The 12118-nt window shown below is 39.8% G+C and overlaps 1 protein-coding gene across 1 annotated transcript; it reads left to right on the top strand.

The window, feature by feature from the left end:
* Positions 1–561: 561 nt before the first annotated feature.
* On the top strand, positions 562–2767 carry LOC126473408 (RNA polymerase II-associated factor 1 homolog). Its single transcript, XM_050100429.1, has one exon. The coding sequence runs from the start codon at positions 700–702 to the stop codon at positions 2506–2508; it is 1809 nt and encodes a 602-aa protein (XP_049956386.1). The 5' UTR covers positions 562–699; the 3' UTR covers positions 2509–2767.
* The last annotated feature ends 9351 nt before the right edge of the window (positions 2768–12118 follow it).

The raw sequence follows: 12118 nt of genomic DNA, 5'->3' as shown, positions 1-12118 counted from the left end.
GAGTGAAGATCTATGGTCAGATTTAAAATGATATGTAGTTATAAGAGGAAAAAGAAAAAATATATATTTTCAGAAAATTAACTCTGGGGATATTGTGGTAACACTAGGCAGTAAGTGTTAACACCTTCATCATTATTATCGTAATCATCATCATTTTCTTCTTTTTCATCACCACACATCCAATGATGTTAGGAAAATACTACTCTTGTGTTTCAGAGGATGTGCTCGGATTCATCTATGTTTGCACATAAAAGTGAAATATCTACATCTATACACCATAAACAACCTTACAATGTTTAGCAATGGCAGCAGTTTTTTTGTTTTTCATACATGAGCCATGTCAAGTGTTTTACATATTCATGAAAGTTATTGTTACTCATGTTATGTAACTTATTCATTTGCAAATTAGGAGCTGCATTTCTGTCACAGTATTCATTTACACTCTGAATTTTTAATGTTTGGTATACAATCTAATTTTCAGCAATAGTAGGGAGTAGTGCCAAAACATAACAATAATATGGAAATAATGTCATTAAAATGATTTTCTTTTGCCTTTTTCAGGGGTCAGCATACTTCAGAATAAAGCAGATATCCATGTGCTGATTTCCAAGTGTGATAACTTGACTTCCTGGAAGCCTCTGCAGGAGAAAATGATTCTTAGATGACTTCTGTATAAATAGCAAGCAGGAAGCTTTGACAATGGCACCAACAATCCAATCCAATATTAATACTGAGCGGGATCAGCGCCCAGTAAGGCCAGGAGAGAAACGATCTGAGTTAGTATGCAGGGTAAAATATTGTAATACTTTGCCAGATATTCCATTTGATCCCAAATTTATAACATATCCATTTGAATCAATTCGATTTATTCAGTACAACCCCACATCTTTAGAAAGAAATTATAAATATGAAGTTCTTACAGAACATGACCTTGGAGTCCATATTGATTTAATTAATAAAGATACATATGCTGGTGATCCTGGAGCAGTCTTGGATCCTGCAGATGAGAAGTTATTGGAAGAAGATGTTTTAACACCACAAGACTCAAAACGCTCTCGTCATCATGCACGAAGTGTCTCCTGGTTGAGGAGAACAGAATATATTTCTACTGAACAAACAAGATTTCAGCCTCAGACTATGGACAAAGTAGAAGCGAAGGTTGGTTACAGCATTAAGAAAAATTTCAAGGATGAAACACTTATTATGGACCGGGATAGTCAAATTAAAGCAATTGAGAAGACATTTGAGGATTCTAAGAAGCCCATTGAGAAGCATTATAGTAAACCAAATGTTGTTCCTGTAGAAATACAGCCAGTATATCCAGACTTTAAGATATGGAAGTATCCTTGTGCCCAAGTTATTTTTGATTCTGATCCTGCACCAACTGGTAGATCTTTCCCAGCTCAGATTGAAGAAATGTCACAGGCAATGATACGAGGTGTCATGGATGAGAGTGGAGAACAGTTTGTAGCATACTTTTTGCCTACTCAAGAAACTCTAGAGAAAAGACGCAAAGATTTTACAAATTGTGTTGAATATGAGGATGAAGAAGAGTATGACTACAAAATGGCTCGTGAATACAATTGGAATGTGAAAAGCAAAGCATCCAAAGGTTATGAAGAAAACTACTTCCTTGTTGTACGTGAGGATGGTGTTTATTATAATGAACTAGAAACGAGAGTTAGACTCAGTAAGCGGCGTCAAAAAGTGGGACAACAGCCGAATAATACAAGATTGATTGTACGTCATCGCCCATTGAAAGCTCAAGAATATCGTATGCAGAGGTACAGGGAACGTCAGCTTGAACCTCCTGGTGAGGAGGAGGAAGAAGAAGATGAAGAGGATGAGGAAGAGGAGGAAGAAACACAGGAACAGCAGCAGCAAGAAGATGGAGAAGAAACACAACAGGATGATAAAACAGAACAGAGAGAAGAAGATGGCGAAGCTGATGGGGAGGACTCTGATGGTGAAAAGGCAACAGAGGATGGTGAGACACAGAATGGCGAAGCTGCTGAGGAAGATGATGACCAGGAGAACAGTGGAAATGACAGTGCTATTGCCAGTGAGAGTGAGAAGGAAGGAAGTGACAAAGATGAGAGTGACAAGGAAGCAAGTGATAAGGATGGTAGTGATAAAGAAGCAAGTGAGAGGGATGATAGCGATAAAGAGGCAAGTGACAGGGAAGCTAGTGACAGGGAAGCGAGTGATAAAGAAGAGAGCCAAGAAGAAAATGAGGAAGAAGGCGAAGAGGCAGAGGGCGAAAGACAAGAAACAGAGATGGAAGTAGAAGGAGAGGAAGAAGAAACAGGCACAGAGAAAGAGGCAGAAGAAGACCAAGAGGCTGCAGCTAGTGCCAAGGAAGATGGCAGAAGTGACAGTGAGGAAGAGGGCAGTGCTAGTGAGGGGAGCACATCATCAGGAAGTAACAAATCACAGTCAGGCAGTGGAAGCGGAAGTGGAAGTGGTAGTGATAGCAGTAGCGCCAGTGACAGTGATAGCGGTGTGTGATATTTCATTTTTTGTTGCTTGCGATGTAAATATTTGTTTTATAGATTTTCATTGTGTGTGAGTATATACACTGTGTAAATCTGATCATGAATGACAGTTCTGTAATGAAATAGTCATTAATTCTCTTATATTTTGTGATTTATTGTAATAAATAGTGAACTTGATATTCACTTTGATGACAAGGAAATGCTTGCCAGGTGGTTATACCTGTCATGTGATGTTCTCTGATCAGAATATAATAAAATCCATGTTCATTGAACCCCTACTGCCTTTTGAAACTTCTGTCACTTTTACGTGGTTTCCATAATAATTGTCATTTTCCTGCTGAGGTAAAAACTTTTCATGGTGTGTTTTCCAGTTTTCATTTTTGGTTCATAATTTGAAACATTATAAAAAATAATTGGAATAATGGAAACTCCAGATTGGAATGTCAACACTCTCCCAGTTCATACTACCATCCAACTGTCATGCTCCTCCTCCCTTTTCACATAACTACCCTCTGGTCACCTTCCAGGAATTCCTTACCTACAACTTGGCCTCACCATCCTTCCTCAGGTCCATTCCTCAGAAGACCAACATTTCAGCATAAGAAAGACTAGCCATACACAATCTCTAAACAAATCCTGACCTAATCATCCTACCTGCAGAAAAATGTTCCACCACTGTTGTTATGAATAACAGTGACTACCTGGTGGAATCTGTGTGCCAATTATCTGACTCCTCTACATTAACTGTGCCAAAATGTCCCATTACAGAAGTCCAACACAACCTCCAATCCCTGCTTCAAGCCTTAGGCCCTTCCCAGAACCTCTCCACTGAATCTATTTCCCTCGTCACCCCTGTGACACCCTGCACACCCACCTTCTACATGCTCCCCAAAATCCACAAACGCAACAATCCTGGGCACCCTGTTGTGGCGGTATTGTGCCACCACTGAAAGAATTTAGCCCTCATTGACCAACGCCTACAACCAATTGTCCATAATCTAGCCTCTCTTGTCAAAGGCCCCAACCAGTTCCTTCACTGACGATTCACCATCCCCACCCCTTTACCTCCTGGGACCCCACTCATCCTTGTTGACACCATCTCCCTGTACACCAACATTCGTCATGCTCACGGTCTTACCACTGCTGAACACTACCTTTCCCAATGTCCTTTGAACTCCAAAGCCACTACCTAATTCCTCATGCACCTTATTAATTTTATCCTATGTAGTTGTTGTTGTTGTTGCTGTTGTTGTGGTCTTCAGTCCTGAGACTGGTTTGATGCAGCTCTCCATGCTACCCTATCCTGTCCAAGCTTCTTCATCTCCCAGTACTTACTGCAACCTACATCCTTCTGAATCTGCTTAGTGTATTCATCTCTTGGTCTCCCTCTACGATTTTTACCCTCCACGCTGCCCTCCAATGCTAAATTTGTGATCCCTTGATGCCTCAGAACATGTCCTAACAACCGGTCCCTTCTTTTTGTCAAGTTGTGCCACAAACTCCTTCTCCGCAATTCTGTTCAATACTTCATCATTAGTTATGTGATCTACCCATCTAATCTTCAGCATTCTTCTGTAGCACCACATTTCGAAAGCTTCTATTCTCTTCTTGTCTAAACTATTTATTGTCCCTGTTTCACTTCCATACATGGCTACACTCTATACAAATACTTTAAGAAAAGACTTCCTGAAACTTAAATCAATACTCGATGTTAACAAATTTCTCTTTTTCAGAAACACTTTCATTGCCATTGCCAATCTACATTTTATATCCTCTCTACTTCGATCCTCATCAGTTATTTTGCTCCCCAAATAGCAAAACTCCTTTACTATTTTAAGTGTCTCATTTCGTAATCTAATTCCCTCGGCATCGCCAGACTTAATTCGACTACGTTCCGTTATCCTCGTTTTGCTTTTGTAGATGTTCATCTTATATCCTCCTTTCAAAACACTGTCCATCCCGTTCAACTGCTCTTCTGAGTCCTTTGCTGTCTCTGATAGAATTACAATGTCATCGGCGAACCTCAAAGTTTTTATTTCTTCTCCATGGATTTTAATACCTACTCCAAATTTTTCTTTTGTTTCCTTTACTGCTTGCTCAATATACAGATTGAATAACATCGGGGAGAGGCTACAACCCTGTCTCACTCCCTTCCCAACCACTACTTCCCTTTCATGCCCTCGACTCTTATAACTGCCATCTGGCTTGTGTACAAATTGTAAATAGCCTTTCGCTCCCTGAATTTTACCCCTGCCACCTTTAGAATTTGAAAGAGAGTATTCCAGTCAACATTGTCGAAAGCTTTCTCTAAGTCTCCAAAGGCTAGAAACGTAGGTTTGCCTTTCCTTAATCTTTCTTTTAAGATAAGTCGTAAGGTCAATATTGCCTTACGTGTTCCAATATTTCTACGGAATCCAAACTGATCTTCCCCGAGGTAATCTGTAAAGAATTCGTGTTAGTATTTTGCAGCTGTGACTTATTAAACTGATAGTTCAGTAATTTTCACATCTGTCAACACTTGCTTTCTTTGGGATTGGAATTATTATATTCTTCTTGAAGTCTGAGGGTATTTCGCCTGTCTCATACATCTTGCTCACCAGATGGTAGAGTTTTTTCAGGACTGGCTCTCCCAAGGCTGTCAGTAGTTTTAATGGAATGTTGTTTACTCCCGGGGTCTTGTTTCGACTTAGGTCTTTCAGTGCTCTGTCAATCTCTTCACGCAGTATCGTATCTCCCATTTCATCTTCATCTACTTCCTCTTCCATTTCCATAATATTGTCCTCAAGAACATCGCCCCTGTATAGACCCTCTATATACTCCTTCCACCTTTCTGCTTTCCCTTCTTTGCTTAGAACTGGGTTTCCACCTGAGCTCTTGACATTCATACAAGTGGTTCTCTTTTCTCCAAAGGTCTCTAATTTTCCTGTAGGCAGTATCTATCTTACCCCTAGTGAGATAAGCCTCTACATCCTTACATCTGTCCTCTAGTCATCCCTGCATAGCCATTTTACACTTCCTGTTGATCTCATTTTTGAGACGTTTGCATTCCTTTTTGCCTGCTTCATTTACTGCATTTTTATATTTTCTCCTTTCATCAATTAAATTCAATATTTCTTCTGTTACCCAAGGATTTCTACTAGCCCTTGTCTTTTTACCTATTTGATCCTCTGCTGCCTTCACTACTTCATCCCTCAGAGCTACCCATTCTTCTTCTACTATACTTCTTTCCCCCATTCCTGTCGGTTGTTCCCTTATGCTCTCTCTGAAACTCTGTACAACCTCTGGTTTAGTCAGTTTATCCAGGTCCTATCTCCTTAAATTCCCACCTTTTTGCAGTGTCTTCAGTTTTAATCTACAGTTCATAACCAATAGATTGTGGTCAGAGTCCACATCTGCCCCTGGAAATGTCTTACAATTTAAAACCTGGTTCCTAAATCTCTGTCTTACCATTATATAATCTGTCTGATACCTTCTAGTATCTCCAGGGTTCTTCCATGTATACAACTTTTTTATGATTCTTGAACCAAGTGTTAGCTATGATTAAGTTATGCTCTGTGCAAAACTTTACCAGGTGGCTTCCTCTTTCATTTCTTAGCCTCAATCCATATTCACCTACTATGTTTCCTTCTCTCCCTTTTCCTACTCTCGAATTCCAGTCACCCATGACTATTAAATTTTCATCTCCCTTCTAACTCACATCTAATTCTCTTTTGAGCAGAGGGTGTACAAACAAATCTGTGGGAGAGCCATGGGCACCTGCATGCCATCCTCCTGTGTCAATCTGTATACGTGCCATCTAGAGGAGGTCTCCTTAGCCTCCCAAAACGCCAAACCCCTCGTCTGGTTCATGTTAATTGATGATATCTTCATGCTCTGGACTCAGGGCCAGGACACCCTATTTTCATCCCTTCACAACCTCAACCCCTTTGCCCCCATCCGCTTCACCTGGTCTTCCTCGATCCAGCGTTCCATCTTCCTGGACATTGATGCCCTCCCCTGTGATGACTCCATCTGCACCTCTGTGCACATAAAACCAGCAACCAACTGTCATCTCTTTTAACCCCCCCCCCCCCCCCCCCCCCAAAAAAAAGTCCCTCTCACACAGCCTGGACAGCCAGATACGGCATATCTGCACTGATGAGAACTCCCTTGCCCAGGGTGGTGAGGCTCTCACCAAGGCCTTCACAGACATGCACTATCCCCCGAACCTAGTCTTCTAACAGATATCCCATGTCATTTCCACTCACATCCCCAATCCTCCTACTACCCCCAAGAACCAGCCACAAAGGAGGACCTGTTTCATCAATCAGTACCACCTTGGGCCGGAACAACTGAACCACATCCTCGACAGGGCTTTGCTTATCTGTTGTCATGTCCCGAAGGACATTCTGCCGGAGATCCTTCCCAGCCCTTCTAAAGTGGCGTTCTGTCACCCGCCCAACTTCCACAACATCCCAGTCCATCCATAGCAGCCATGTCATATACCAGCTCCACTGCAATCACAGCACAGCTTTTTATATTGGTATGACTACCTGTTAGCTGTCCACCAGGATAAGCGGCCACCCTGTGGCATGACATGCTTGATTTCAATGGCTGCCTCACTACCCGAGCATCTGGATCCTTCCCTCCCACAACTAACTTTTCTAAACTCTATAGATGGAAGTTATCCTTAAAACACATTCTCCGCTCCTGAACTTATCCTGACCTGAACCTACAGTAACATACTACTCCCACACATTCCAGCCAACAGTTTCCACCCACCTGTCCTGTCACCTTCTCCGTATTCTTGTCTCCCAGCCTCTTTGTGTGCTGCCCTCTGCCAAAGCACCTGCGTTTCTTTCCTCACTCCTCTCTTTTTTTTCACTCAATTTTTCCCTCCTTCCAGCCCCACAACCTCCTGATGCAATGCGTATTGGCATTTTAGTCCCTTCACATTCTGCCACACAACATTCCTCTCTCCCCCCACTTGTACACTGCTATCCCTTCCACTTCCCTGCTCCCTCTAGATTGCTGCTGGAAGTGTTCTGGTCCAAGCTGCCAGAGTTGAGGGTCATGTGTGCGTGAGGTGAGATTGCTTGTGTGAATGAATGGTATGTTTCTTTTTCTGATGAAGTCATTGTCCAAAAGCAGTGTAGAAGTGTCTTTTAAATTGTGCGTGTCTGCAACTTAATGTGTCATCTTTACGGTAAGTGAAATTATTAAAAATAATTGTAATAAATGTGTCACATGTTGCATATTCAGCAAAGAATAACCTATATATTTTTATGTGGAAAATGAAACATGTACCCTACTTTCCTTGTTTCCATTTTAGTGACATTACAAGTACAATCTGTAAAATAATTGAAACAGATTAAGCACCAGTTACATCAGCAAAATATTTGGTTTTGGTTTAAAAGATGATGTGATTTCCTTTCTAATGAGTTTCCTTGTTTTAAATATGCACAGGGGAAGACTTGTTTTACTTTACTTGTTGTTATTGTGATGCTGACAAAACATAATTCTAACATCTACAACAGTTGTTTTACTTTTGTGTAAGATATTGTGCAACATTTTACACACTGAAAAATAATTGTATTTCATACAAATGAAATCTGAAACAGTGAAATCACTGTCAAGTTGTCCCTTCAATTTTTACCAATGACATTCCTTCTTGAGGTATTTTGCAAGTGCAGTTACAACAGTAGACAAAATGGGTCCGAAGTTAATGTAAATGCTGATCTCCCATTTATCCAACAAAATATGTAAATGGTGATAATGAAGGTGGGTTAGCAGGATGTGTTGAAGTGGAAAGGAAATGGTTACTGATTACTCAAATACTTTGGAGCAATAATTAGCAACATAACTTTCATAAGAAATAAAATTATTGTTAATATCTCTGCTGATAGTAATTTTTGCAGATTAACCAGAGACCAGTTGTGATACAAAACAATACCACTGAAGTAAAAGTGTCATGAACTATAAATATGTATGCATCAGTATTACCACTTGTGAATGAGATGTAGTGCACTTACAATGCTATAGTGGCAACAGATGGAAAATTTTCAGGGTCAAAGTCAGGAAGACAGAATGGATAGTGTGTTGAATGTAATAGTAATAATGATTGATTTGGCTCATCCTAGAATGTTACAAATCACAAGAGCAATATTTAAAATATTTTGAATATGTATTAAAGGGTTTAAGCAAATATTTCATTATGTATGAAAGTCACATTTATCGTGTAGACAGAAGGGATTGACAGGCTGGCAACTCTGGAGATAAAGAGAAATAAATTCAAAAAACTGTTTTTCTCAGTGATAGTGTACTCCTTTTTCTGGAGACAAACTATTCCCTATGAGAGTTATATTATGATGTCATAACATGAAACTGTATATCAGACTTAAATAATTCTGTTCAGGACTTCCATAGCCAGACGCACTAGCAAGTATTGTTGCATGTTCTGGAAATATTTCCCGAAGCTATTATGTTGGCAGTTTGAATTAATTGATAATACCTTTGACTTTTTGAACATACAAGGTTTATTTGTTAATACTTTCCCTTTAGTCAGTCTTCTGAGAAAGTAGTTAATGTGTATCAGATCAGGAGATCTGGGTAGAGGAATGATTTCTGTGATATGCCTGTGTTTGAAGAGGGCTTCTATTTAGCTCAACTGTTAATGGATTAGTGAATTTGTTGAATTTGTGCTTGTGTACAACACATGCAACAGCCCTGAGAGGAACTTCATGCACTGTATTCCTTTGCATTCTGTGTGAATTTCAAAAGAATATGTACGTATTTTAAGATGAAACTATGCTTCACCCATAAAACAACAGAGTTTCTATTCTTATTGAGCAATAAGAAAATAAAATGTTGTCGCATAGGCATAAGAGGAGTAATTTTTTAATAGATTATACTTGACAAATACACAACTTTGTCATCACACCTCTTCAGTATAGAAAATTAAGGGTAATTAGTCTGTTGTGAAAGTGTTCATAATGGTTCCCATTAAAACAATGATTATTGTTTTGTTGAACAGTGTCTTATTTACCTAAATTCAAAAATTTTTTGCCACTCTGCTCAGTGATGTTGGAGGCTTACAATTTTATTACATTTTTTAGTTAAAATTCTGGGTGCAGCTCTAATGATGTAAATCTTTTACCAAGTTATGTGTAACATGCTTGGAAGAACTGTAGATTCTTAGGAAAATTATACTTAACTAATATCTGACAAGTTGCAGAAATACTGCTCAGATATATAAAACTATAATCATCATAGGTAATGGAGAGGGTGTAGGAGGGGACCACTAAGCTTTAAGTAATTATTTGTTGTTGTTGTTGTGGTCTTCAGTCCTGAGACTGGTTTGATGCAGCTCTCCATGCTACTCTATCCTGTGCAAGCTTCTTCATCTCCCAGTACCTACTGCAACCTACATCCTTCTGAATCTGCTTAGTGTATTCATCTCTTGGTCTCCCTCTACGATTTTTACCCTCCACGCTGCCCTCCAATACTAAATTGGTGATCCCTTGATGCCTCAACACATGTCCTACCAACCGATCCCTTCTTCTAGTCAAGTTGTGCCACAAACTTCTCTTCTCCCCAATCCTATTCAATACTTCCTCATTAGTTATGTGATCTACCCATCTAATCTTCAGCATTCTTCTGTATTTGTATAAACACTTAAATATTCCTGCTGTGGTCGGAAATTCACATACATTGTTTTTGATGGCAGCTTCTGATAAGACAAGACGTCTCATAGAATAGAGGGTATGAGTTGGACACACATGCATTAATGTGGCACACAGTAAGGTAAAATAATATTGCTGGTAAATTGTAAGTAGCCCTCTTCTACAGCTGAGTGGGTAGGATGTCTGACTACCAAGCAGTGGACCTAGATTCAATTCCATATTCCCAAGGATTTTCCTGGTGAGAGGACTGGACCAGCATCTTCTCAGCCTTATGGTGCCAATTAAGAAGCTTCTTGGATGAGAATTAGAGGTTCTGAGATCTCGCAAGCTGAAGCCATGCCCCTTCATACCATGCTCAGATGACACCATCACAGCAGGCGTAACACGGCCTGGACATAGTCACAGAGTTTGTTTGTTTGGTTTGTAGATTGTAAGTAGGCAATACGATGTAAATACAGCAAAGCAAATACACAAGAATGACAACTTCCTGTTAAATTTTAACTTTTTGCTAACTTTAGTTACTGGTGCCACCTCCTGTGTGTGGCAAAAATTATTCGGATAAGGTTACGTGTGGAAGGAAATAAGTTACTTATTTACAAATGTGGAAGCTTATTTAATTAAGTACTTCATGGCAAAAGCTCATACACTGAATAAAATTTAATACTGTTCACAAATGATATGTGGTCATCCATACACAGCAAATACGAAGTTAAAAAAACTGTAATAAAGTAAGAAAACTTGTAAGGTATGCACCCAACAGTTCTTTTTATACAACTTGCCGTACCTCCACTTTTAGTTTGAATAACATATGGCCATCTTTGTGATAGTGAAAACTGCTGCATAACTCAATCAAATAGTGAGTTTCTCATTGATTTTTTCCACTAAACATTTATTGTCCTGTGCTTTCAACACTTTCGTCTTTGTGTGTTTAACAGTGTTACGGCTCAGTGATGAGGAAGTATGGGCTATAGACCTTGTCCGTTGGTATACTTCTGCGACTATACCCTTTTATTGTTCTTTGATTCATTGCACTGGATTTTGGCCTATATCATAACAATAACAGAGATACAGTAGCTGTCTCAGAACAGTATAGCTACAAAAACAAGGACATTTTCAGCATAAAGAAGCAACTGTGTTTTTTTTTTTTTCCTCCCAAATCTTGAGATCCAAATAATTTGACTTTCTACAGTTTTATTGTACAGATATGTATCGTTAATAATGTAATGTAAGAGGTTCATTCAAATGAAACCTGGTCAGCGTGTCTACTTTTGCCTTACATGTAAGGTGGAACATTGTAACTGCAGATATACTGGCACCGTCTATTGGTAGAGTGTCTGACATGTGCACACTGTTTGATGTTGCATATCGCCAGTGTGGTTTCACGCTGAACAGAAGGTGGTCATACGAGTTATCGTCCACTACCAAACATGCAGGCAAGTAAGGACGTACAATGAGGAGTGATTCGATTTTTGGCAGCAGAGGGAGTTGGAGACCGTGAAATGTATTGGTGGATGAAAGCTGTGTACGGTAGTAGTCTAAGTTGTTCAAGTGTTGTGGAATGTCGTGAACGATTCCTTGAGGGGTGCGAGTGACTGGAAGACGATGCTCATCCTGGACAGGCTCATCGTGTCATCACACTGGAAATTGTTGTGCAAGTGAATGCTTTAGTCTTGGACAACCGCAGAATCACTGGGTATTAGCGTGTGCACCACCCACACCATAATGCATCAACATTTGAACTTTCGAAAAATCTGTGCACAGTGGGTTCCCCACCAACTGACTGCCCAACAGTGCAATACTCGAATGGCGCTATCTTTGAGTCGTCTGTAATGTTATCATGAGTACGTGTACTGTGCATAACTACATTTTTGAGTTAATAAAATCGTTACCGTTACTTTACGCTAGTGACCGAGTTTCATTTGAATGCCCCTTATATTGTGGAGGCACCATATCAAAGATTGG

Source organism: Schistocerca serialis, chromosome 4, assembly GCF_023864345.2.
Source record: "Schistocerca serialis cubense isolate TAMUIC-IGC-003099 chromosome 4, iqSchSeri2.2, whole genome shotgun sequence".
In the NCBI taxonomy this organism is placed as follows: domain Eukaryota; kingdom Metazoa; phylum Arthropoda; class Insecta; order Orthoptera; family Acrididae; genus Schistocerca; species Schistocerca serialis.
Note: the sequence above shows the minus strand (reverse complement) of the source record. Positions and strands in the feature narration are given on the sequence as shown.

Excerpts from the sequence above, each read along its gene's own strand:
- LOC126473408 (XM_050100429.1), top strand. The coding sequence starts at position 700 with ATGGCACCAACAATCCAATCCAATATTAATACTGAGCGGGATCAGCGC.